Source organism: Bos indicus x Bos taurus, chromosome 10 (genome assembly GCF_003369695.1).
Source record: "Bos indicus x Bos taurus breed Angus x Brahman F1 hybrid chromosome 10, Bos_hybrid_MaternalHap_v2.0, whole genome shotgun sequence".
NCBI lineage: Eukaryota > Metazoa > Chordata > Mammalia > Artiodactyla > Bovidae > Bos > Bos indicus x Bos taurus.
The window spans coordinates 82,620,131-82,645,235 of record NC_040085.1 but is presented as its reverse complement, the minus strand read 5'-3'; the positions used below and the strand labels follow the sequence as shown (position 1 = coordinate 82,645,235).

The 25,105-nt window shown below is 40.5% G+C and overlaps 1 protein-coding gene across 1 annotated transcript; it reads left to right on the top strand.

Annotated features, from left to right (window-relative positions):
* ALKBH1 (alkB homolog 1, histone H2A dioxygenase) lies at positions 1 to 22,563 on the top strand. Its single transcript, XM_027552539.1, has 6 exons — positions 1 to 197; positions 1,223 to 1,331; positions 4,934 to 5,096; positions 16,959 to 17,049; positions 20,317 to 20,510; positions 21,390 to 22,563. The coding sequence occupies exons 1-6, from the start codon at positions 15 to 17 to the stop codon at positions 21,817 to 21,819; spliced, it is 1,170 nt and encodes a 389-aa protein (XP_027408340.1). The 5' UTR covers positions 1 to 14; the 3' UTR covers positions 21,820 to 22,563.
* Positions 22,564 to 25,105: the final 2,542 nt, after the last annotated feature.

Genomic DNA, 25,105 nt, shown 5'->3' with positions numbered 1-25,105 from the left:
GGCTTGACAACGAGATGGGGAAGATGGCGGCGGCAGTTGGTTCCGTGGCGACGCTGGCGGTGCAGCCTGGGGAGGACGCGTTTCGGAAGCTTTTCCGCTTTTACCGGCAGAGCCGCCCCGGAACCGCAGACCTGGAAGGGGTCATCGACTTCTCCGTGTCCCACGCAGCCCGCGGTACGGGACCTGGTGCCCCCAAGGTACGGAGAGAGGAGCGGCGCGCTCGGAAGCGATGGTCTCGATGGGCTCAGTAGTTTTGGCTCTGGGGCTTAGTTACTCGTGACATGTGGAATCTTCCCGGACCAGCAATTGAACCTATGTCCCCTGCATTGGCAGGCGGGCTCTTAACAACTGGACCACTAGGGGAGTCTCTTACGATATTCTTAAATGCCAGGAAACCTTCATAGGTCCCTTAAAAGTTTAATTTATAAGTAATTAACAAGGGTAAAAAGTTACGAGTTTCGGTTAGAGGTTCCATCGAAAAGAGAACAACTATGGTGCTTTTAGTAAACAAAATTCCTAGTGTTTTATTGAAAGATTTTTTTCTGATTAGGGCACTCCAGCCGGGTGTTCCTCAAAGCCCTGTTTAAAAACCGTGTTCAAGTTCCTCACAAGCATTATTGTTAGTCCTAACCAAAGGTAGTCTGTATACCAAACACCTTTGATAATTCAGAATCTTATAAAAAATCACAAAGGTGTGGTATCGTAGGAGAAGATAGTGTTAAAGGTCAGCTCCTCATAACGACTTCAATTTTGTATAGCTCTGTTGTGTTTGTTAGTACATAGATGAGGAAACTGAGGATCTAAGATGTTAAGTAACTTATCTAAGTCTTATATCAAGTAAATGGTAGAACTAAGTTTGTTGTTGTTGTGCAGTCGCTAAGTCGTGTCCAACTCTTTGCAGCCACGTGGACTGCAGCATGCTAGGCTCCTCTGCCCTCCACCATCTAGAGTTTGCTCAAATTCTTGTCCATTGAGTCAATGATGCTACTAACCATCTCAACCTCTGCTGCCCCCTTGAGTCGGCTCTTGGCATCAGGCGGCCAAAGTATTGGAGCTTCAGCTTCAGCAGCATTCCTTCCAGTGAATATTCAGGCTTGACTTAGGACCCCAAACTTAGGACTCCTAACTGCCCCACATCAGAAATGCCTTTAGAGGTTTGAGATTCTCACAGTTAACCTGTGAAATAGCTTTAGCCTGCTGACTTCTGTTTGCTTCCTGCCAGGTGGTGAAATCCCAGTTAAATTTGTCCTCAGTCAGTGACCATGATGCACTCAGAGCAGGACTTGAGCCGGTCAGCAAGTGGCAAGCCTACGGACTCCAAGGCTATCCTGGTGAGTTCAGTTGAGCTCAGAAGGCAAAAATTACTCAATCAAAGTTTGTCTGGTTTTGGAGAAGGAGTAAATAGACAAAGAAGAAAACTAAATGTACAAATGTTCTGCTCCCAACCCCCTCCTGAATTCTTCCTTGTCTAAGATGTCCGTTTATTTGGCTAGAATAGGAGTCAGTAATGCCTGCCTTATAGTGCAGGAAGTGACAAACCAGGTTCAAACCAAAGATCAGAACAGTGGCTCTGGGCTCCCTGCCGCAGCTCTGAACAGAAGAAGTACTTTGAATTGATAAGAGTAACTCATCATGTTCACTCCAGTCAAAAATCCCTACATTCACAAATGATGTAACAACTTAAAAGCTGTTGCTGTTATCAAGACTGAATTTTTGAATAGAAAACTACAGTTAATGAAATCAAAAGTCCTATAAGGCGAAATAATCTAGATTTTTGAATTTCAGTGATGTCAGGTAGAGAAATTAAGATAATAATGAAAAGTGGGTAGTGTTATTAACCTTTTTTCTAGGCTCATGGGGCCATTGTTGATTAATTATCATGAACCATTTAGTGTTTTTCAGCATTGTTTTATATAATTCAAATAAATTTTTAATTAAAGTGTGTTCATTGTTTTTTAGCATAGACACAATGCTGTTGCGTAAATATAATGCCTTATTTGGCCAGACGATCTTATATCTCCATTCTGTACCTCGAAGACATAAAGTTAACATTGCACTTGTGATTTCAAATGCAGGTCAAAAGCAAGAGAAATTCCTTTAAAAATTTAGTTTTTGTTGTTCCAAGAGCCAGGTCTGTGTTACAGCTGTTAATACATTATGACCACTGAAGTGTATATGTTGCCATTGTGGGAAGAGGTAACAACTTTCACACTTCCATAAAAGCCCACATGCACTTTTGTGTCTGAAGTCACAAAGGAAACAGCTGAGTGGTGGCTTTTACATATGAAAGCATTGCTCTTCGTGCATTTGGATAAAGAGCATCTGTCACCAGTAGTGTTTTGTGCTGCTTTTATTCCTGAAGGCGGCCTTTACCTTTCATGCCTTGCTCTTGTGTTCATGGCCATGTTTACCAGATTGTTCAGACTGAAAAGTTACCAGCCCCAGTTTGGTTTTCTGCTGTGCGTGTTGGAATATAGGCATACCTCATTTTATTGTGCTTCACGGATAGTTTTATTTTTTTACAAACTGAAGTTTTGTGGCAACCCCGGATTAAGCAAGTCTTTTGGCACCATTTTTCCAACAGCATTTGCTCACTTTGTGTTTCTGTCACATTTTGGTGATTCTCGTAATATTTCAAACCCTCCAGCAGCAAAAAGGTTACAGCTCACTAAAGGCTCAGATGATGGTTAGCGTTTTTCAGCATTGTTTTATATAATTCAAATAAATTTTTAATTAAAGTGTGTTCATTGTTTTTTAGACACAATGCTATTGCATAAATAGAATACAGTATAGTGTAAATTTTATTTGCACTGGGAAACAAAAAATCTTGTGACTTGGAATACTCGCTTTATTGCAGTGGTTTAAAAGTCAAAGTATCTGAGGTATGCCTCTACTTGGTATTTGAAGTTTTCTGGGATTTCACACTTAGGCCACATCATTTGAGTTGGTCCCTCATTATGTCCTTAAAGACTTTATTCTGTCTTTCCTGCCATCATATAAGCTGCATTTAATAGAAGTACAACGTCCAAGACATGGGAAATGAGTCTCACCTTACTCTGACTTGATCAGAAGGATTATGTTTACTTCAGGATCCTGCGTATTCTAAAGGAACCTGAGTAAACCACAAGCTGTCCTTACAAGAGTGAGCAGGAAGGTGATGGGTCTGAAGACCAGAGACTTGAGTCTTGGGTAGGGTAGACCTGAGGGGGACCATGATAACATCCAACATTATCCTACATAGAAACAGGTGGAAAGCAGTGCATACTGGGGATTAAGGTCTGACACCAGACTCTGGGTTCATGTCCTGGCTCCACCACTTCGTACTGTGTGATCTGGAGCAAGTTTCTTAATTCTCTTGGCCTCAATTTCTTCGTATGTAAAATGTGTCAAAAGATAGTACCCACTTTATAAGGATAGGATTCAATGTGAGTGTACATGTAAAGTACTTAGGTCAGTTTCTGGCACATAGTAAATGCTCAGTAAATGTTAGCTACATAGTTAGAGGCATTTATCAAGAAGAATTGAAAACTGATTTGTGGTTGCTCTGTTTTAAGACCTAAGACCAATGCATGAAAAATTAAAATTAGGCAAATTTTAACTCCATAAAACAGCAGTTGTCTGGAACTGACTGCCTATAAAAGTGTTTAATTTCCTGTCACTGTTCAAACCTGAATTAGATCGGAAGTATTCTTCGTTTAATGTGATATCTTTAGGAATATTATAATATTCTTATTTTGTAAAGTAGTGGTGATAACAGACAGTCATTTATTGGAAAATTTTCTCATATCTTTTTTTTTTCCAAAATATCAACACTTCTATCATTCTTAAATTATTTGGAGAATTTGACTTATACGTGAAATGCAAAAGTGACCTCTGCACTTCTCAGTGAGTGTTCATTCCTGTCCTGAATTTTAGAGGAAGAGGGGTGCCTTCTGTTCAAAACCACTCTCTTCACCTTTTGATCCTGCCTTTTACCCCTTCCAGCTTTCAAGACCTCCCTGTGTTCCTTTTCCCTCTCCTATATTCAGCCAGTTCCTTTCTGCTGGCTCTTTGCTCATCATCTGTAAGCATGCTTAGGTCTTTCCAAACTCTCCCCTTATTCTTCTATGGCTCCTTCTCAGCCTTTGTTTCCCTTCATAGCCAGACTTCTAAAAGACATTATCTGTATAACTATCTCTACTGCTCTCTCCAGGTGCTTCTTAAAACAGAGTTTTTCATCTGTCTCTAATTCTTAAGAAAGTGCATACAGTGTATGTTTGTTGAATGTTGATGAGTGAACCGTTACCTGTGCATATGATTCCAGTTGGCATTGTTACTCCTCTTTTACAGAGGAGAGATGGCGAGGTATTTGCATACTGGACACATGTCCATACTGTCTTTCTTCCCTCTTATAGTAGTCAAAGATCAAAAGAGGCAGAAATCACAACAGTCGTTTTAACTGAGATAGTTTAATAGTAAAAAAATAATAATTAGTTAGATATTAGAAAACAGAAAAGGCAAAAAGGTAACACTGAGATATCAGAGAAATAGTAACTACAGGAAGCAGCTTCCACCTCTGTGAATGATACTTGGTGAAATTTGAAGGATGACTTGGCAGTTTTAGTTCTGAAGTTTCCTTTGGGTTAACACAATTAATAATTGTGTAATACTTGTTTCTCTTGAGAATAACCCAAAAAGCCAGAGATAATTGCATAGTGATAGATGTCTGGCAACCATCATCAAAACAGCTTTTTATTAACTTGAAGGAATACCTCTTCCTCTAAAACTGGAGTGTAGGAATGAAAACTTATGTTTATGTGTAGAAGCATTAGCAAAAGGAGGTGTGGAGTAAATAATAAAGTAGGGGATAGAAGGATGTCAGCAAAAATAAATGATCTGATTAACTGACGGAGAATTTCCTCCTCTTCTTTTTCTCTCGTTCATCTCTGTATAGGGTTTATTTTTATCTCAAACCCCTTCCTCCCAGGTTACCAGTGGCACTGGGTAAAGCAGTGCCTTAAGTTATATTCCCGGAAACCTAATGTGTGTAACCTGGACAAGCATATGACTAAAGAAGAGACCCAGGATTTGTGGGAACAGAGCAAGGAGTTTCTAAGGTAAGTCATACAGTCACAGTAAATCATTAGTATTCAGCTCAGGTCATCACAGGTCTTTAAAGGAACTACTCTATAATAGTTCAGTGAAAGTAACTGACCTGCTTTTTTTTTCTCTAATGTCCACTCAAATACAGCACAGTTATATTCTTTCCCCCTGGAACATTTGGACAGACGCTTTGACAGTTATAGTAAATTGAGATCCATTTTAAACATTAGCTTATCATAGCATAGATAATGAGTTCATCCTCGTTAATCATTAGATAATCCATTTTTATTCAGCTTCACCCTTTTTTCTGCTTGAAGAGAGTTCCTTTGAAGCCTTATAGTATCCTGAAGAGAGTAACACTAAAAGCCTTCTGCTCTCCAGGATGAAGTCAGTATTACTTTCTGTTTAATGGTGGCCAGCTGTTCTTCATGAAAACTAGTCTTTGTACCTTAATGTTATTTCAGCTTTCATTTATTCTACAGATATTTTTTGAGGGTCAGTTGTGTGCCAGACATGATGCTAAACATTGGAGATACACAGTACAAAGATAAACAAGACCCTGTCTCGGCACTCAGGAGTGCATAGTCTATGGCAGAAACTCAGTATCAACAGGAATAAGATAATAGAGCTCAGAAAGTGTTAGAATAGATGTTTATGAAAATGCTGTGGGGAATCAGAGGAAGAAGTAATTCTTCCAGGCAGGAAAGAGGTGTCAAAGAAGGAAAAATGATTTTTTAATTGGGCCCATTATCCTCTTTTTTTTTCTCTATCCATTTGAAATGAATCTTCAAAAACAATTAGGTGTTTGCCCGTCAGAATAGTAAAATGGCTGTTTGGGGTAGAGAGAGCAGCCTTAACAAAGGCAGAGTAACGTGTTCCGTGTTACAGGAGCACAGAAGGCATGCATTCATGTGTTTATTCCACAAATGTCCGTTGGGTTTCTGCTGTGTCGGATTCTGTGCTTAAGTGTTAGAGATTCAAGACAGAAAAGACACAGTTCCTGCCTTCAAGGAATTGTAGGTTAGTCATAGACAGAGATATGTGCACATATAATTAAATACAATTTGGAAAGTACAGGGATAGAGTTTGTAAGATAATGAGTATGGTCAAGTAAGTGGCTAGATTGAAGATGGAAGATGCTTCCCGAAAGTCCTAAATAGGATTGGCAAGAGATGACACCAGAAAGGTTGGTTAGGGCCAAGGGTAGTGATGTAAAGCATTGGTTCGAGAGTCCGATTGCCTGGGTTCCAATCCTGGCTCTGCCAGTTACTGGCTTTGTTGACTTTTAGCAGTTTAACCTTTCTATGCCTTGTAGTAGTAGTCTTTTCCTCATGTAACAGTGTTAGGATTAAATAAGATAATATGTGAGAATTCCTTAGAACAGCCTGTTAAAATCTTTGTATCAGTTTTGTGTGTGTTGTTTGGACTTAATTTTCAGAAACTATGTCATATTAATTGTTTAATGATACAGTTTTCAGAAACTATGTCATATTAATTCTAACAAGGAAATAGATGATTTTCTTAACCTGAAAGGAAAATAACAATAAAATGCATTGGTTTGCCTTTAAAAATCCTCTTGGTCTGTAGGTTATGTTACAAACAAAAGCAGTGTGGAAAATCCTGCTATTAAATACGTCTTCTGTAGAATTCAGAGCAAGTAAGGAGAAGGCAATGGCACCCCAGTACACTTGCCTGGAAAATCCCATGGACGGAGGAGCCTGGTGGGCTGAAGTCCATGGGGTCGAGAAGAGTTGGACACGACTGAGCGACTTCACTCTCACTTTTCACTTTCATGCATTGGAGAAGGAAATGGCAACCCACTCCAGTGGTCTTGCCTGGAGAATCCCAGGGACGGTGGAGCCTGATGGGCTGCCATCTACAGGGTCCCTCAGAGTCAGACACGACTGAAGCAACTTAGCAGCAGCAGCAAGGGAAGATCCTAGCTGAGTGAAATTAGAGAGCTTAGAGTTTGTTAACTAAACCAGACTCTGTTTTCAAAAAATTAATTTTTGTTTGTTTGTTTCTAACAAATGATTCTCTTGAAATGCCAGTTGTCATCTTCCAAGATAGCTCAGATGAATCTCTGTAATAAATCATCCCGTAAACAATGGTGAGATACTTTTTTTTTTGGTCTAATAAATTAGAAAAAATACAAAATGTGATGGTATACCTTCTGTTGTCAAGGGTTGGGAGACATTGATATGCTCAGACATTGCTTCCAGCCCTGAAAATCAGTTAGGGCCTACTTTTCCTTCTGTCACTACAGGATAGATGCTTCAGTTTCCTCATCTGGGAAACAGCGGGATTGGACTGGAATAGCCATTCAGGGTGGCTGAATCATGGTCAGAGTCAACCTAGACAGTACATGCCGGTTCTCCCACATTCCCAGAGCGTGTCAGAAAGGGAGAGGGTCTGTGGTTCATAAAGATTTCCCTAGAGATTTTGGTTATCTACTGTTACATTCACAGTAAGAACCTCTGAATTAGAGGACCTCTAAGAATCCTTTCAATTTTAACTTTCTAGGTTTCTGTGGTCGGGGCAGAAGAAACTTTTAAGTAGAAAATGAAATATTTGGGACATATAACCAAAAATAGATGTGTTCACAAAATTAGGGCACCCCAATTTTATGTTTTGTTCAGTTTGTTGTCAGTGAATAGTGTAGCTAGAGATGCTCACACACAGTCCAGTAGTTGGGTGTAAGCATCTTTATTGCAGCATTGCTTGTGAGGGGAGGATGAGAAACAGCTGTCTGTCGGCAGGATTTCACCTCACCTGCGTGTCTCTCTGTGAGCAGCTTTATTACAGCATGCTTTACAGTGGAGGGGAGGGGATGAGACACAACCTGAGTGTCAGCAGCAGCAGATCAAACATGATAGACCCCAGTAGTAGCATCAGGCACCATACAGCCACCGAGAAATCTCAACTCCAGCCCTCCAGCAAATACAGTAGCATCGACAGTCGTGATGAATAAAATCATTCCTCGGTATCTCCATCACATCCACGCTGGTCTAAAGCCACCGTCACTCAACTGCAGTGGCCTCCTAACCCGTCGCCCTGTGTCTGCTCTCGTCTCTCTCCAGTCTGTTTTCAATACTCATCTTTTATAGTTCTTATCTGCAGTACTGCAGTTCAGTTCTGATGCTCATCATCCAGAATCAACACAGACATCACAAGTTAAAGGCGTGGTCCTTAGCCAAAGTCCCCTCACTTCAGACACCACCTCCGAGTTTGGGAGACCCCCAGTCTGTGCACACTTCTGACCGACTGGGTACAAATTCAGGGGAGTTCCCATGTCTTGGAACCTATGATCTCCCTTCACTCAATAGAACAATTAATAAAACTCAAGAAAGCATTACACTTATGATTATAATTTTATTATAAAAGGTACAGATCAGGGCCATCCAGTGAGGAGACTACAGAGTGATGTCTGGAAGGATCCTGAATGCAGAGTGTCCGTGACCTCTTCCCAGGGAATCAGGACATGTGGCGCTCACAGGAAGCTCCCCCGAGGCCTAGTGTTCGCGGTTGTAATTGGAGTTTCGCCCCTTGAGCGTGATTGATTTGGTCATGATTGAACTCGGTCTCCCTGCCTGATACCACTTTCTAGCTTGACAGGCCCACATCCCGAGTCATCGCCTTAGTATAAATTCAGGCGTGGTCTTAGGGTCCATAGTGAATAACAGATACTCCTATCCCTTCCCTGGTGGCTCAGACGGTAAAGCGTCTGCCTGCAATGCGGGAGACCTGGGTTCGATTCCTGGGTCAGGAAGATCCCCTGGAGAAGGAAATGGCAATCCACTCCAGCACTCTTGCCTGGAAAATCCCATGGACAGAGGAGCCTGATAGGCTACAGTCCATGGGGTTGCAAAGAGTCAGACATGACTGAGTGACTTCACTTCACTTCGTATCCCTTCCAGAAATTCCAAGGGTTTAAAAGCTTGCCCTAAAGAACCAGGGACAAAGACCAGTCAGATTCTTTGTGTACAGTCCCATCACACTTAAAATCAAATGTCTTTATCAAGACTATAAGGCCTACATAATCTGACTGTCCCACCTCAGCTCCTGTTCTCTTTTGTTTATTCTCCAGCAGTCCTGGCCTTCATTCAGTTCCTTATACACTTTAGACGTGCCCAGATTCTTTGTACAAGCTGTTCCTTTTACCTAGAAAGTTCTTTCCTAGATGACCAATCAGTGGATTGCTTCCTGTTGGTCTTTGTTCTGATATCATCTTGTGAGATGATTCCCTTATGTGGTTAAAAATAGCACACCACTCCCCACCCCCATTTCCCTTCTTTATCCCTTTGCCAGTGTTTTTATTCTCCAGTGCATGGTAGTTACTAAATAAATATTTGTAGAAATAATTGGTTAATGGATACTTTTTTATACCTCTTGAATTTTTTTGAATATATTATCTATTCAAAAATAACTTCAAACAATAGGACAAAGGGAAAATGTATATTTAAATAAAACAACTTTGCTTTATTTATTTCATAAGTTAGCGTATGCAATGCTTTGTATCCATTTTTATATTCAGTGTATGTGAAGGCTTTTTTCCATTGATATTTTCAGTACGGAAGCAGAATTAATCCCTTGCCCTTTCTTCTTCTTTAAGACTTTGTTTATGATGCTGTTATAGCATGTATCGTAGTGAATCCCGGCATCTGCCCCTTCTCCTCCCACTGTCTACCCTGCCCCACCCCCAGACCGTGAAAATTTTGTAGCCTTGGTGCCAACCACAGTTCTTTATATGTATTATAAGGTGCTGAGTAAATATTAATTTTAAGTAAATTGTTAGCTTCTCTCCTAGCCCAGTAAAAGTATAATGCTAAACTTGAGAATGGTTGATGAAAGATCTTTCCATCTTATTTTCATTCATTTATTAAATAATGTGTATTTATGCTTTAGGCAATACTTGGTGCTAGCATAGATATGAAGATTAAAACTCAGCCCCTGCCTGTGAGGAAGAGACTATTTAAGGAGGAATTCAGGTACTTTCATATTTACAGCACTAAAACTGTATGCTTTAATAGAGGAAGCTGCAAAGTTATATAAGGGAGTGAGAGACTGAGTCCAGGATAAAGATTTCCCCGAAGAAGTGTTTAAACTGTGCGTGAAAAAGCAAATTAGAAAAATCGAGAGTCAAGTAGGAGAGGAGAGAGCATCTCAGAAAATTGCGTGGTCAGAAACATAGCCATGAAAGGTCCTTGTAGGAAATGCTTGGAGACAAAACGAGAAAGGTGAGGACCAGATTATAAGGGGGTTTCCATGCTGTATAGTGTTGATGAAAAATTAATTGATCTAAGAAAGAAATGGAAATATTTTATTTGAACCAAGCTGAGGATTATTACCTGGGAATAGCATGTGAGAAAGCTCCAAGAACTATTCAGCTGTTAGAAGTCAAGGCATAGTTGCTTAAGTTTTCTGAGACAGAGAGCTGTGTATGAAATGATGGACTGTTGACAGTTTACAGAGTCTGTTTCTAAGCATCCCCTTATAAGATCAAAAAGGAAAGTTATCTTTTAAGGAGTTACCTTACTGATGTTGGGAGAATGTTGCTCTTTATATGAGCAGGTATTTCTGCCAATGGGGGAGGTTTGATCAATGCATAATACAGATACACAATGCATAGTAAGGGGGAGAGAGGGAGCTTAAAGGCAAAGAAATTTGTTTTATGTTTAAATTTTTCTTGTCTTGTCATAAAATACAAATTTTTGTCACAATAAGAAAATGTGGACTTTGTCCTTGTGAATGGGGAATTCAAAATTAGTAATAGATTTTTCACTTCAGAGAATTTTTGTGGCAGTGCAGAAAATGGACTGCAAATTTAATCATTGCAGAAAGCACAATTAAGAATTTAGCTTACTAATGCATGCAAAAGATAATGCAGGCCTGGTAGAGACATTGTCTATAGGACTTGGTAAGCAGAAGACTATGAAAAGTAACAGAAAAGTAGTTAAGGATTAAACACAGATTTCTAAGTGGCAGGTAGATTAAGTTTGGGCAAAGTGGGGGGTATTCCAGATTTATTGAGATATGATTGACATATAACATTGTGTTATCCAAGGTGTACAACATCATGATCTGATACATGTATAATTTCAAATGATTATCACAGTAAATTTCATTAACATCAGTTACCTCACATTGTTAAAACAATTTCTTTTTCTTATTTTAAAAACATTTCTATTCTCGACTACTTTCAAATGTACCATTCAGTATTAACTATAGTCACTGCGCTGTACATGGGCTTCCCAGGTGGCGCTAGTGGTAAAGAACCCTTGCCTGCCAGTGCAGGAGACACAAGTGGGTTTGATCCCTGCGTCAGGAAAATCTCCTGGAGAAAAGAATGGCTACCCATCCAGTATTCTTGCCTGAAAAATTCCATGGGCAGAGGAGCCTGGTGGGCTACAATCCACGGGACCGCAAAGAGTCGGTATGACTGAGCACACACGCTCCTCCAGAACCTCTCTTCCAATGACAGGTTTTTATCTTTGACTACCTTTACCCATTTCATACACGCACACCCCCGCTCCCCAGCACCTCTGGCAACCACCAGTCTGTTCCGTATCAGATTTTTTTAGATTCCACATAGAACTGTGATCATGCAGTATTTGTCTTTCTCTGATTTATTCCACTTAGCATAATGCCATCCAGTTTTATCCATGTTGTCACAAATGACAGGATTTCCCTTTTTAATGGCTGAATAATACACCCTACTTTGTGTGTATCACAGTTTCTTTATCCATTCATCTGTCATTGGAAAGGCAGAAGAAAGAAAGCAACTTAGGTTGTTTCCATGTCTTCGCTACTGTAAATAATGCTGCAGTTATTTAATTTTGCAAAACAGTGTAGCAATTTCTCAAAAATTAAAAATAGAACTACTGTATGATCCAGCAATTCACCTTCTAAGTATATATCCAAAGGAAACAAAATCACTATCCCAGAAATATATCTGCACCTCCATGTTCATTGGAACATTATATACTGAGATTTTTAATGGAAAAAAGATTGGAGGAAGAGGAAAGTGAGCAAAGATAATCCTTAGTGTAGTTTGGGGCTTATTGTTTTTGAAATGCCTGTGGAGTATCCACATGGAGATGTCTCTGCCTTTGGAAATGGAGAACTGAGCAAAGTTTAGTGAGAGCAAACTTTGAGCAAAGTCAGGTGAGAGACAGAGGGATATGGGAGTTACACAGGAAGACCATCATCATAAAGCAGTGGGAGTGATGTGGCTTTTTGTTTGTTTTTGTTATGAAAAACATATAGAGAAAAGGCAGCTGGGCCTAGGAAGCATCAGGTCTGGGTGAAAAAAATTACTATTGGGAGCCAAGGTAGGAAAATGTTTCCAAAATAAGACAAGGACCAAGGCTTAGGATTTGATGATTAAATGGTATCATTGAAACTAGTTTTTGTAGAGTGTAAGCAAAAGTGACATCTCAGTGAGAAGAGAGAGTGGGGGCAGCTGATATTGAGTCCTTGGGATGATTTAATCGTGAAGAGAAGGAGAGCTATGGAGCAGACGGGCAGGACTTAGGGTACCTGAGTAAGAGGTTGTGTGAAAAGTGTTTTTTTTCTTAAGTTTGTGGAAATGTTGAACATTTTTTTTATAGGATCAAGAGGAAGAAACAAATAAAAAGGAAGGTTGGAAATAAGAGAAGAAAGATAATAATGGAGAAGGGCCTCAGAGGCTACATCAGGGAAATGGGAGAGAGTGTAGGTGAGAACTGGCCTTAATGGAAAGAAAGAAAACCACTGCTGAGACCAGGAAGGAAGGACAGAGTAAGGACTTCACACAGTATAGAGGTGTAGGAGAGGGAAGTTGAAATCATTAACTGGATCCTCTGAGTGGGCCTCTGTGTTCTCTTTGTCCTGGAAGGGAGTAGGGGCAGGACTGAGCACTTGAGACAAATGGTGAAGGTTTAGAACAGAAGGTAGAAGATGAGATAAAACTAACATTTACAAGATAGCCAAAGGGTGTTAGAGTAGAATTGGATGTCCGTTTGCTCTGGTTTACTGAGAGATTCAGGTTAAGAAGAGAAACAAAACTGTAAGTACTCAAATACTGAAAAACTGGAGTTCCAGGGACCTGAGATGCAACTTTAGGTTTAATGAAAGTGAGGGACTAGGAAAGGAAGAAGGACCGAAAGCTGTGGTTGTGGAGGGAGATATTCAGAGTGGTGAAAGACAGTCCCTAAATCTTTAAAAATGATTGGAGAAGCAATACCTGTAATAGGATATTGAAGGTTTTCTGTCATAAGCAACTTCCAGATTTCTGTCCTAAGTGAGAACGTGGTTCACTCCCTTGAGGCAAGGAAGAAAAAGACTTCAGTGCTTACCCACTGCATGGAGAGCGGGCAAGCAGGACAGGACTTCATTTCCACACAGTTCAGGTTCAGTTGAAAGCAGTGCTGTAGAACGAGACTGCTGAGAGAAATGCTAACACTTACATAAGGGTTTTCCCCTGACAGAACCTGAGCACAGTGCTGAGTGGGCATTCAGCAGAGGAGAAGGTGCAAGCTCTGCCCATCAGTCATCTGCTGGCTGCTGCCTGAAGGGGCAGCACGTTTCTGTTAGCAGTGAGCACCAATAATTAGGGTCATACCTGCTTGAAAACCTTCTTCTGGATAATTGGGTGAAGATTTAAAGTTAGGTTAGATGGCATCGTTCCCTGCATTCCTTCGGGTGGGTGAGCAGCTCCATTGCCAGTAAGCCTTCTTGGCTTCTTCCTTTTAGGACAAGTCAGGCTTAAAAAAAGAACCGCCCACCCTTCCCTTCATTAACCTCTCAGTATTTTCTGCCTGAAAAAGATGTGGGAGCATGTGAAACCTGGTTTGAGCCTAATACTATTCACAATGTTCAAATGAATTTTTTGGAATCTTTATTACCCAGGAGGCCCATGGGGACCAGAAGAGTCCCTGCTGCTGCTAAGTTGTTTCAGTCGTGTCTGACCCTGTGCAACCCCATAGACGGCAGCCCACCAGGCTCCCCGTCCCTGGGATTCTCCAGGCAAGAACACTGGAGTGGGTTGCCATTTCCTCCTCCAATGCATGAAAGTGAAAAGTGAAAGTGAAGTCGCTCAGTCGTGTCCGACTCTTAGCGACCCCATGGACTGCAGCCCACCAGGCTCCTCCGCCCATGGGATTTTCCAGCCAAGAGTACTGGAGTGGGTGCCACCACCTTCTCCAGAGAAGGGTCCCTAGGTGCTACTACAAAAAGAAATGTCTAGCACAGGCCAGTCCTGCTCTCACATCTTGAAGGCAGTTGTTACAGTGATTGTTGCTACCTTCCTTCCAGAAATCCTATACAAAAGCAAGAATAGAAGTCAGGTTTTCAAAAGAGGATATGAAATAAGGGGTAGAATTTCATACCTGCATTATATAAACACACATATGTACATTTTCTCCTCAAAATGGCACACTCAGAATTAATCTTTTACTAAGCAAATTTTAAGCTTTTTTTTTTTTTTCCCTTCTGTTATGAGAACTGGAGTTAATGCCTGTGAAAGTATGGCTCTTAAAAAAAAAAAGAAAAGAAAGTATGGCTCTTCTCTGGCTGCTTTTGCATCCTGGACTGGTGCCCCTCTATAATATTCGTATAGGACAAAACCCAAAGCCTTTTCTATAGTGATCAGTTAAGGTAGAAAGAGATGTTCTTTTTGGTTTCCTAGAAAAACAAAAATTTTAAAGTTCATGTTAGAAGCTATATCTTCATGCTTGGTTGTTAACTATAATTTTTATTGTTTTACTAAGACCATAAACTCTGTGTTGGTTATAATAATGTATACCCTGTTCTTGAAGAACATTAGACCCCATATTTTGATGAAAAGCAGTTTATTGGTATTACCTCAAATGTCTAAAACACCATCAAATTTTCAGAGCTGCCTTGTTACCTTTATTTGTACAGATCAGTCTGGTTTGGGGTTCTTTGTCAAGAATAAAATGATCTCTTATTGAGAGAAATAAAAGGTTGTGTGTGTGTGTTTGGCTAGAATAGTGTTTCTCAAAGTGTGGTCCCTGGATCAGCAGCATCAGCATGGTTTGAAGAAGCCCAGTGCCCAGATTTTTACTGGAGGATGGTACATAGGCAATCTCTGCCTGACAGGTACCAAAATTCACACTCCCAGAAGGAAGGCATGTGTTCAGCATAAACTGTATTGTTTATAGAGACACCATAGGAACAGTGTGCTTGGCCAAGGGCCAACCTGAGATAGTCTTTTCAAAGGATAGAAGTGGGACCTGCTAGGTCTCTCTTCTTCACAATTGTGCGAAATAAGTTAGTATTTGATCCATTTATTTTATTTAGTTACTGATCTTGTGTTGGGGCTTCCCTGGTGGCTCAGTTGGTAAAGAATACGCCTGCAGTGCTGGAGACCTGGATTCGACACCTGGGTTGGGAAGATCCCCTGGAGGAGAGCATGGCAACCCATTCTAGTGTTCTTGCCTGGAGAATCCCCATGGACAGAGGAGCCTGGCAGGCTGCAGTCCATGGGGTCACAAAGACACGACTGAGCGACTAAGCACACACTGGTCTTGGTGTATGTCTATGTTACAATGTCCTTAGAATGTAAACTCTTTGAGGACAGACAGCATCTACCCTGTAAGCTATCAGACATCAAGATGAGTGCCATTTACACTGTGAGCCTATAATAAATCCTTTGCTTCTGCTCACACTCTCCCTATATTGCCTACTACATCACTTCTTGTTTAAATGCCTGCCGTTCTTCAATGCCATATTCAACTCCCCAACTTCACCATGAAGGTTTAACTGATTAGACTGTTGACTTTGAACTTTCCTTCTTCTGATTCTGGTGGTCTTGTGCTATCCATTTTAGTGCTAGATTTTATATGGCCTTAAAATTTCCCCTCATTTCTTCTTAAACTTATCTGTCATCTCCTGTCAAAATATAAACTCCTTAAAGCAGTCCAGTCTTTTCTGCTTTAAAGAGTAGTGGTTCTTAGATTAAAAAAAGAAGATTGATTAATGATGTAAATTACATAGAAAAACTAAAATGATTAGGCTTAGCATTCTTGTATTTTTAGATATTTAGAGGTAAATCAAACAAGCAGGCTTCTTTAGAAAAAGAGTAGTTAAGAAATTCTCTGATGGTCCAGTGGTTAGGACTCCATGCTTCCCCTGCTGAGGGCCCAGGTTCAGTCCCTGGTCAGGGAACTAACATGCTGCAAGCGATGCTGTGTGGCTAAAAACTAAAAGAGTGGTTAACCCCATAGATTTGATTAGATTATAATTGCAGAAAGGACACCTCCATTTTATAGAAACCTCTTGTGGTTTAAGTAAGGTAATGTTAGAAACCAAATCAATTAAAGTGGCCGTTAATTGTTAGCTAAGCCTCAGGTTTTAAGTTGTTTTGTGGGGTTAAAGAAGGTATGTTAAACCAGTAATTTTTTATTGTATGCTGTATTTTGCCAAATTTTTCCCCCCAAGCTGCAGTTCCAGGAAGCCACCATCATTCTAGACATAAAGTAGCTGTAATTAATCATGTCCTGCTTTCAGCCAACGAAATTGTAAATGTTCTATTAACCAGATTTTCAATTATCCATAGGACTCTGTCCCATTTGCCCTGGACAGGTAAAGACATTTCTGTTGTCATTTTATCATTATTGATATTCTGGAGACTCACCCTTTAAAATTGATCCCATTCAGCAGAGGATTTAGAACCAAGGATTAGGAATTAGAAATGCTAGCATATTTTTGATGGTATTATATTCTTGGTCAACTCATTTATCTGTTCTAATTTCTCCTGAGGAGATCTTGGCTAACTGCTTATATAGATACCAAATTTAGACTCCAGGATCCATGCAACACACTATTGCTGCCATTTGCAATGAATAAATCATCTTTTGTCTCCAATTTTGCAGGTGTAAAGAACTGAATAAACGGAGACCCCGCAGTTTGCTAGAGAAACTACGCTGGGTGACCCTTGGCTACCATTATAACTGGGACAATAAGGTACTCAGATTTTCTTGCTAATTCCATTGATTTTCATTTTTATGCTTCTTGGGCCCACATAGTTTGACTTCTTTCTGGCTAAGCTTAAAGTATCAGATTATCCATTTGTGGGAGGGTTTCTTTAATATATTCCCTCCTTTAAAATCCTTTTGATACAGAATCTGAAGAGGAATGAATAGTTTATCAAGAGAAAAGTACTTTTTCATGTGCTCTCAGATTATATTATTTCATCAGAATCCATTGATGCTTTCTCTGGGGAGGTTTCAGGGATATAGGTTTTTCTTTCCTGTATTCATGAGGAGTTTTCAATTATAATCTTTAGTTCCATTGTTATTTAGTGTTTGTTGATTATTTATTTTTTACATAATATGTGCCTGGAGTGAAAGAAGCTCCATGTCCTTACAGTGTTCTCTTCCATCAACTCACAAAAGAACTTTCAAAATCTAGATTCCTTTGACTGCTATATAAGGTCTGTGCAGGGGAGAGATGGGAAAGAATGTCTACAGTTAAAGTTCCATGTTTTCTTGAGGTACAATTTCTTCTTTCCTGACCCTTGCGCTTCGGAAAATGCCTCCTTTATCCCTGACATCTCAGTGCCACTTTTCTCAGGTGTTTGCCACCAAAAGGACTTAATTCTGAGGATAAAGTGAATCAAATTGGCATGAACCATCTTCCTACTAACCAGTTACTTAACAGCTCTGTAGTTTCAGTCAATCCAGCTTATGAATAAATTATTAACTACTCAGTAATAAATGTTGCTCAGAACTATTCATGATATAAGTCTTATTTTCAGTGATACAGCTTTAATGGAAAACCAGACATCTGTATTTGGGGAAATGGCCATGTGGTTTTCTTCTGGTTAGACAGCCTGGATTTGAATCCTGCCTTCAATATGGCTAGTGTCTAACCTCCCAAGATGATTTTGAGGATTAAACGATTAATGCCTTTATAGTGCTTACAATAGTGCCTGACTGTTCTAAGCAGTTAAATTCATTAACACAATAAATGTTAGCTTTTTGGTTTTTAAGGTACTAGTTTTATTGTAGATACTGTTATTTCCCAAGGACCTCAGAGTTAGCCTCACTTACTAAGAAAAGCATGGTGTGAAAAGAGTCAAAACACACTGAATGGTTCATCAGAGAAAAGTGGAGGAGAATTAAGAAGCAAGAGCAGTGCACAGGGAATTCGGTCGGGATAAAAGCCCAAAAGCTGACTGTTCTGTTACAGCAGAGGCGACCCAGTGCTGTAAGTAGTTTGTCTTGGACTAAAGGAAGGACTAAAACGAAATGGTAGAGAAAACCTTCTCTGCTGCTGCTGCTGCTGCTGCTAAGTCGCTTCAGTCGTGTCCGACTCTGTGTGACCCCATAGACGGCAGCCCACCAGGCTCCCCCGTCCCTGGGATTCTCCAGGCTAGAACACTGGAGTGGGTTGCCATTTCCTTCTCCAGTGCGTGAAAGTGAAGTCGCTCAGTCGTGTCCAACTCTCAACGACCCCATGGACTGCAGCCCACCAGGCTCCTTCATCCATAGGCTTTCCAGGCGAGAGTACTGGAGTGGGGTGCCATCGCCTTCTCCAAAACCTCTAACTACACTCATAATTTTGAGAAATTAAATAGGAGCTCTTATTTGTAGTACAGGAAAAAAGAGAAGAAAAAAGTAAAACAGATTCCAACTGAAGAGGCTTGGCCATCCATCAGAGACTTTCAGAAAAGTCTGATTTTTCTAATCAGATCTGAGGTTGATTGAGTAACAGGAGGACTGAGAGAGGAGCATCAGATCAAGGAGAAGTGTCGGCTGCTGCTGGCTCACGAAGCCCTCAGACCCGGCTGCTGCCTTGTTCTCAGAAATCGTGTGTGTTTTGTATGGAGAGTGTTCTGGCCTTTAAGAGTTGTGAGCCTTAGGTACAAAAAATAGAGGCAGTTCAGGAAGGTAAGTGCGGAAAATTACTTCCATTTTAAGGTCCTGACTTGACCATAGTGTAAGTCAGTTTAAATGTTTTGAGCATGTGAGCCCATCAGATTGACCATTGAAATCACAGGAAGCTATGTTGCAGACTAGTTCTTAATTGATACACTTTCTGCCTTCTGTCCCAGGATCCCATCCGGGATACATTACATTTAGTTGGCATGTTTCCATAGGTACCTCTTGGCAGTGACAGAGTTCTTAGTTGCCTTTTTACCTAAGAGAACTCTCATGTTTGGGATTAGAGTGGGGCTTCCCTGGTAGCTCAGCTGGTAAGGAATCCACCTGCAATGCAGGAGACTCCAGTTCAATTCCTGGGTTGGAAACATCCACAGGAGAAGGGATAGGCTACCCACTCCAGTATTCTTGGGCTTCCCTGGTGGCTCAGCTGGTAAAGAATCCGCCCGCAATGCGGGAGACCTGGGTTTGATCCCTTAGTTGGGAAGATCCCCTGGAGAAGGAAAAGGCTACCCACTCCAGTACTGTGTCCTGGAGAATTCCAGGGACTGTATAATCTGTGGGGTTGCAGAGTCAGACACGACCGAGCAGCTCTCAGAGAGAGGTGTGATTGCTCTGTACAGCTGACCCCGTGCGGGGTGAATTTGCCGGATCTGTCATTACGTAGCGTGGTGCCTACCATATCATAGGTGCTCGGTGTTTTGAATTGGCTCAATATCAGATTGCTGGATGCCTCAAAAATGTGTGGCTATTAAGAAGACAAACTTTTACTTTTGTGTATAAAAAGCTTTATGTATAAAAGAAATGGGCTACAAGGATATATTGTGCAACACAGAGAATATAGCCAATACTTTATAATAACTACAAATCGAGTATAATCTGTAAAAGTTTTGAATCACTGTGTTGTACATCTGAAACTAATATAATGTTGTAAGTCGGCTATACTTCAATAAAAAAAACTTTTAAGGGCTGTATTAATATTACATGTGGTAGGGAACAGACTTACGGTTGCCGAGGGGGAGGGGATGGGGAAGGGGGGAATGGGAGTTTGGGGGTAGCGGTGCAGGCTCTTGTATATAGAATGGATAAACCAACCACAAGGTCCTGGACAGCACAGGGCACTATATTCAGTAAACCGTAATGGAAAAGAAGGTAAGAAGGAAGTAGGCATAGGTATAACTGAGTCACTTTGCTGTACAGCAGAAACTGACGCAACATTGTGAATCACTCAGTCAACGTACTGCATGTAAATTAGGTGATTTTAAAGTGGTAATTAATCGTATGCCACAGTTTTCTCTTTTCCTGAGATCATTGTTTATTTTTCTTATTTTCCCTGCTTTTATCAAAGAGATACTCAGCAGATCATTATACACCTTTCCCTTCTGACCTGGCTTTCCTCTCAGAGCAAGTAGCTGCTGCCTGTGGATTTCAGGGTTTCCGAGCTGAAGCAGGTATCCTGAATTACTACCGATTAGACTCCACACTGGGGATCCATGTAGATAGATCTGAACTAGATCACTCCAGACCCCTGCTGTCATTCAGGTGAGTTGGGTCTAGGGATTTTGAATTACCTTTTATCATTTTATTCCTTTTTTATAAAGCATTTTTAAGCTTAAGTAAATAAAAACATTAAATTTTTTAAATGAGTGAACTTAATAATCTTTCACTTCTGGGCATCTTAGAAATGTACTGTAAGTAAAATTAACATCGACTTTTTGGGTAATGACCAAGTTACAATTAATATTTCTGTTTAAGATGCATGGATTCTGTCTTTCATAATGAGAGGTATTGTGAGTGTCTGTGGAATAGATGAGTGGTAAAGACCATAAGGCAAAGGGAGCGATCTTTTTGAAATAGAGAAGAGGAAAGCACAGAAGCCCGAGTAGTTTACTCTGCTTGTCTCCCTGAATGTAAGTTTATATTTTTGCAGAGTGCTACATCTCCAGAGGAAAGTGCCTGAACAGAATCTTCTTAACTGCCTTATCTTTAAAATGAACAGAAATGATAAATATCTAGTAAAGAACCCAAATAAATTTTTATTTGCTTGTTTAATTGCTTCAATCTATTTTACAGTAGTTCTGTGGTCTCTAATAAGTTTAAATAGCAGACCATGGACTAGTCGCTCACAGACACAAACCAGAAAAGAAGGATCTTAGCACACTTTAAAAAGGAGGACTGGGGCTTCCCTGGCAGTCCACTGGTTAGGACTTGGTACTTTCATGGCCATGGGTCTAGTCTCGATCCCTGATTGGGGAATTAAGACCCCATGAGCCACACAGCACACACACACCCTATCCCAAAAGGAGTATTTGAAGCAATGAGTATCATGCCGAAATTAGAAAACTAGTGCAGCTGGCAGTTAACTTTCCCAACCGTGGCTAACAACAGAAACTTACTACTGCGTGGTGTTTTACTTCACAGCTTCGGACAGTCTGCCATCTTTCTCCTGGGTGGCCTCAAAAGAGACGAAGCCCCCACCCCCGTGTTTATGCACAGTGGTGACATCATGGTGATGTCAGGTTTCAGCCGCCTGGTGAACCATGCGGTCCCGAGGGTCCTTCCCAGTCCAGAAGGGGAAAGCCTGCCTGGCTGCCTCAGGACGCCTCTCCCAGCTGACCTCCCCAGAGACTCGGTGGTGGATCCCTGTTCTGTGGAGGACTGGCAGGTGTGTGCCAGCTACTTGAAAACTGCTCGTGTTAACATGACTGTCCGGCAGGTGCTGGCTGTGGGTCAGGACTTCCCTTTGGAACCCATGGAGGAGAATAAAAGAGACATCGCCACAGAAGGTTCCTGCCATCTGGATGATGACAATAGCCAAGTCAAACGAGCGAGGTTAAACCCTGACTGCTGAGACTTGGAGAGCCCATTCTTGTACTCCGGCAGGTTCTACGGGAAATGGCTTTGCTGTTTTGTATTGCCATCGACTTTAGCACCAAGACAAGCCGAAAACACAGACAGGGAAAAACTCATCATTGATCACACTGTTGCCTTAGAACTCATCCTGAAGAGGAAGCTGATTAACCACTTTGTTAGAGAAGCGTTTGACATTGTCCAGTCCTGGTTAGGCTTTGGCGCTAATGCACGGAGAAGTCCGAGAAGGTCTGACTTTCCACAAGAGCCTTCTCAGCCTTGCCATCACCTTTGAGCGAGGTAGAAGTGCGTTTCCATGTCTCTGGAATCTTTAAATACCTCAGGTTTTGCTGATGGGAAACATTATTCTCCTTTCACCACCCTATCTAGAGATTTGTGGTAAAATTGTGGTTCCATGAACCGACCATTAGTCTTACCTTAATTCCAATCAACGTTGAATTCTTTGGACTTCTCTGGTCTTCACAGAAGAATCCTATACATATAACTGGAAATCACACCTCCTAGAAAAGAGATTAATCACAGCTATGTCTCTTGCCTAAAAGGTAAACACACATACACCCAAGGAAAGAGGAACAGTAGTTTCTCCAGATGTCTTTTGGGTCTGTAAACACTTCCGTTGGCTTTTAAATGCAATTTTAATTGTTGGACTAAAAAAATGCTAAGGGTATTCTGTAACTGTTTTCTCCATGAATAAACTTACTCAATTTTAAATTAAAGATCGGTATCTGTGTTTGAGGGTGAATGTATCTGGGATTAGTTTTTTTCCTATTTCCAGTTGCATATTGTTCATGCTGTTGAAGCCCTCTAGCTGTTTCTGCCCTAAGTAATCTTTGTAGCTGTCTCACAGGAGAGAATATTCCTTGACATTCTAGTCACTCTTTTGTTGTTGTTGTTGGATTATAGACAGTGTGGAAAATGCATGAAGCCCTGAGTTTTAATCTGTGTCCCCCCACTACTCAGTATATCCTGAGCCTTTAAGTTACCTTATGTTTCTCTGGACCTCAGTTTCCTCTTTCATAAAATGAAGATAATGTTCACTACCATCTTCCTAGATGGATGTTGCTATGTCAAACAGTAATGGAAATTTAGTGCCCCTTTCTAGGGACATGATATTGCCAATATCTTATTATTGTATAGACTCAGAAACACCCCAGCTTATCTGTGTGGATGACTGACCAGAAGCTGCTTTGTTACCTGCTGCTTGCGACACAATTTGCCAAACTTTGATTTCTCCTCTGTCCTGCCCTTTTTTTTTTTCTTGAGTGTTAAATAATTGAGTTTATATTGTAATCTTTGGTGGGTTTTTTTTACAGGAATAAAAATTAACAGATTCATCCTTTATGTGTAGCTGGATTCTAAAATTAGTTCATAATAGGATAATTTTATATAATTAAAATTACCACCGAGAAAAAAAATCCCTTAAATTTTCCGTGATATATATTATATGAACACTGTGTGCATTATGTGTGACTCACTGAAAACCAACATGTCATTCAGTAAATCAGCAGTCAGCTTACCCTTCAGCATTTGAATAGGTGGTTCTTTAGTCAGCGGATTGTCAGATGAAGGTGTTGGCTCGTGGTCAGGGACAGTATTTTACAAACAGCGCGTGTTCAAACTGCTTATGGAGTGAGGTGCGTGCGCTGTGAGAAGCAGACCCGCCAAGAGGACAGCAGGCCCCTCATCAGCCAGGCTTCCTCCAAGGCTGTGCCTGTGGACTCGTCTGGGAGGTGGAGGGGGCTCAGCAGGACTCTTTGCACAATTCAGTTCTCGTTTTTATGTATATTTACTTCTGTGAGGCACATATACTTGAAGATGTATGTAATGCAACTCCACTTTGACACAGGAAATTACACAACTCAAGAAAAAGGGAATAAACTGGTAATGACTCGTACCCAATTTTTAGTTGTCTACCAGAAATTTTCTAAGTCAAGGGTCAACAAACTAACTCACCTCCTGTTGTCATATAACTATGAATAGTGTTTGCATTTTTAAATGAAAAGGGGCGGATTAGAAGAAGATTAGTGATACATGAAAATTATATGAAATTCTTGTCCATAAATAAAGTTTTATTGGAACACAGCCATACTTAATTCATTTACAAGTTATCTGTGGTTGCTCTCATGCTCAAATGACAGAGTTGAATAATTGTAACACAGACCACGTAGCCTACAAAATCTAAAAGATAGGATCCAGCCTCTGTGGTAAGTTTGCCAACAGCTGGAAAGGAAACCAGACCCCTCGAAAGGGACCTGAAACCAAGAGAAAAGACCAAGTGGAGGATTTTTCTTTTCTTTATTATTTTATATAAAAAATGCCAGGATAGATATTCAGTGTGATCTGGGATATCTGCGGTGTCAAGAGTCATGAATGTTAGGTCTGGGGAAATTGCCACACTAATACTCTGCAGGTGGGAAAGTAACTTGCTATAACCTCTGAGGCTCACTTTGGCATCCTGTAACCTGTAATGAATTCTGCATCCCAGTTTGGTCAGGGCAGTCCTCAGTGATGTTTCCTTTTCCTCTCAGAAGGGTTCTGGTTTGATGACAAATTATACGGTCGTCTTAATTATGTTTTAAAATCTGTACCACCTGACCCAGTAGATTTCACTTCTAGTTGAGTCTAAGGAGGTAATTAGAGCTGTCTGCAAGATTTTTGTGGAAAAACATAATAGTGAAAGTTCGAAATAAACTCCAGAGACAGGAGTCAGTTGATTAAATTCATGTATGTATGCAGTAAATGGTTTTTGTGCATTTTATTCTTTCCACAAAGCACTTGGCTTTGTGGTGTTTATTTCCTTGTGGAAATGACATAACCATACACTGGAGAACTAAAGCCGTTAAAATTCACGTCTTGGAAGAACAAGTAGAGATATGAGGAAATACTTGTATTTAATGAGAAAATTCAGTTATGAAACCATGCATAGTAATCTAATTCTGTACAGATTGTTTGCTATTTTAAAAAAGTGGAAGGCTTTGTATACCAAAGTGTGGATGATGGTGGGAGTATAATTGATGTTTCTTTTATTTGTGCTTTTCTGTATTTCTAATTTTTTGATTGAAAATCTTTTTAAATCATTTTTAAAATACAGCACGCTTGAATTTCTTTTAAAAAAATACTGTCTTACCTAGTAGTTCTGCCTCTGCTTGAAATATATTAGAATATAAATCTTAGGACATAAACATTGTCTAACAAGAGGAGCTTGTTTGATGAAGCTGTTTTATGTAATAAGATACTATATAAACAATATCACGTTTTAGAGATCT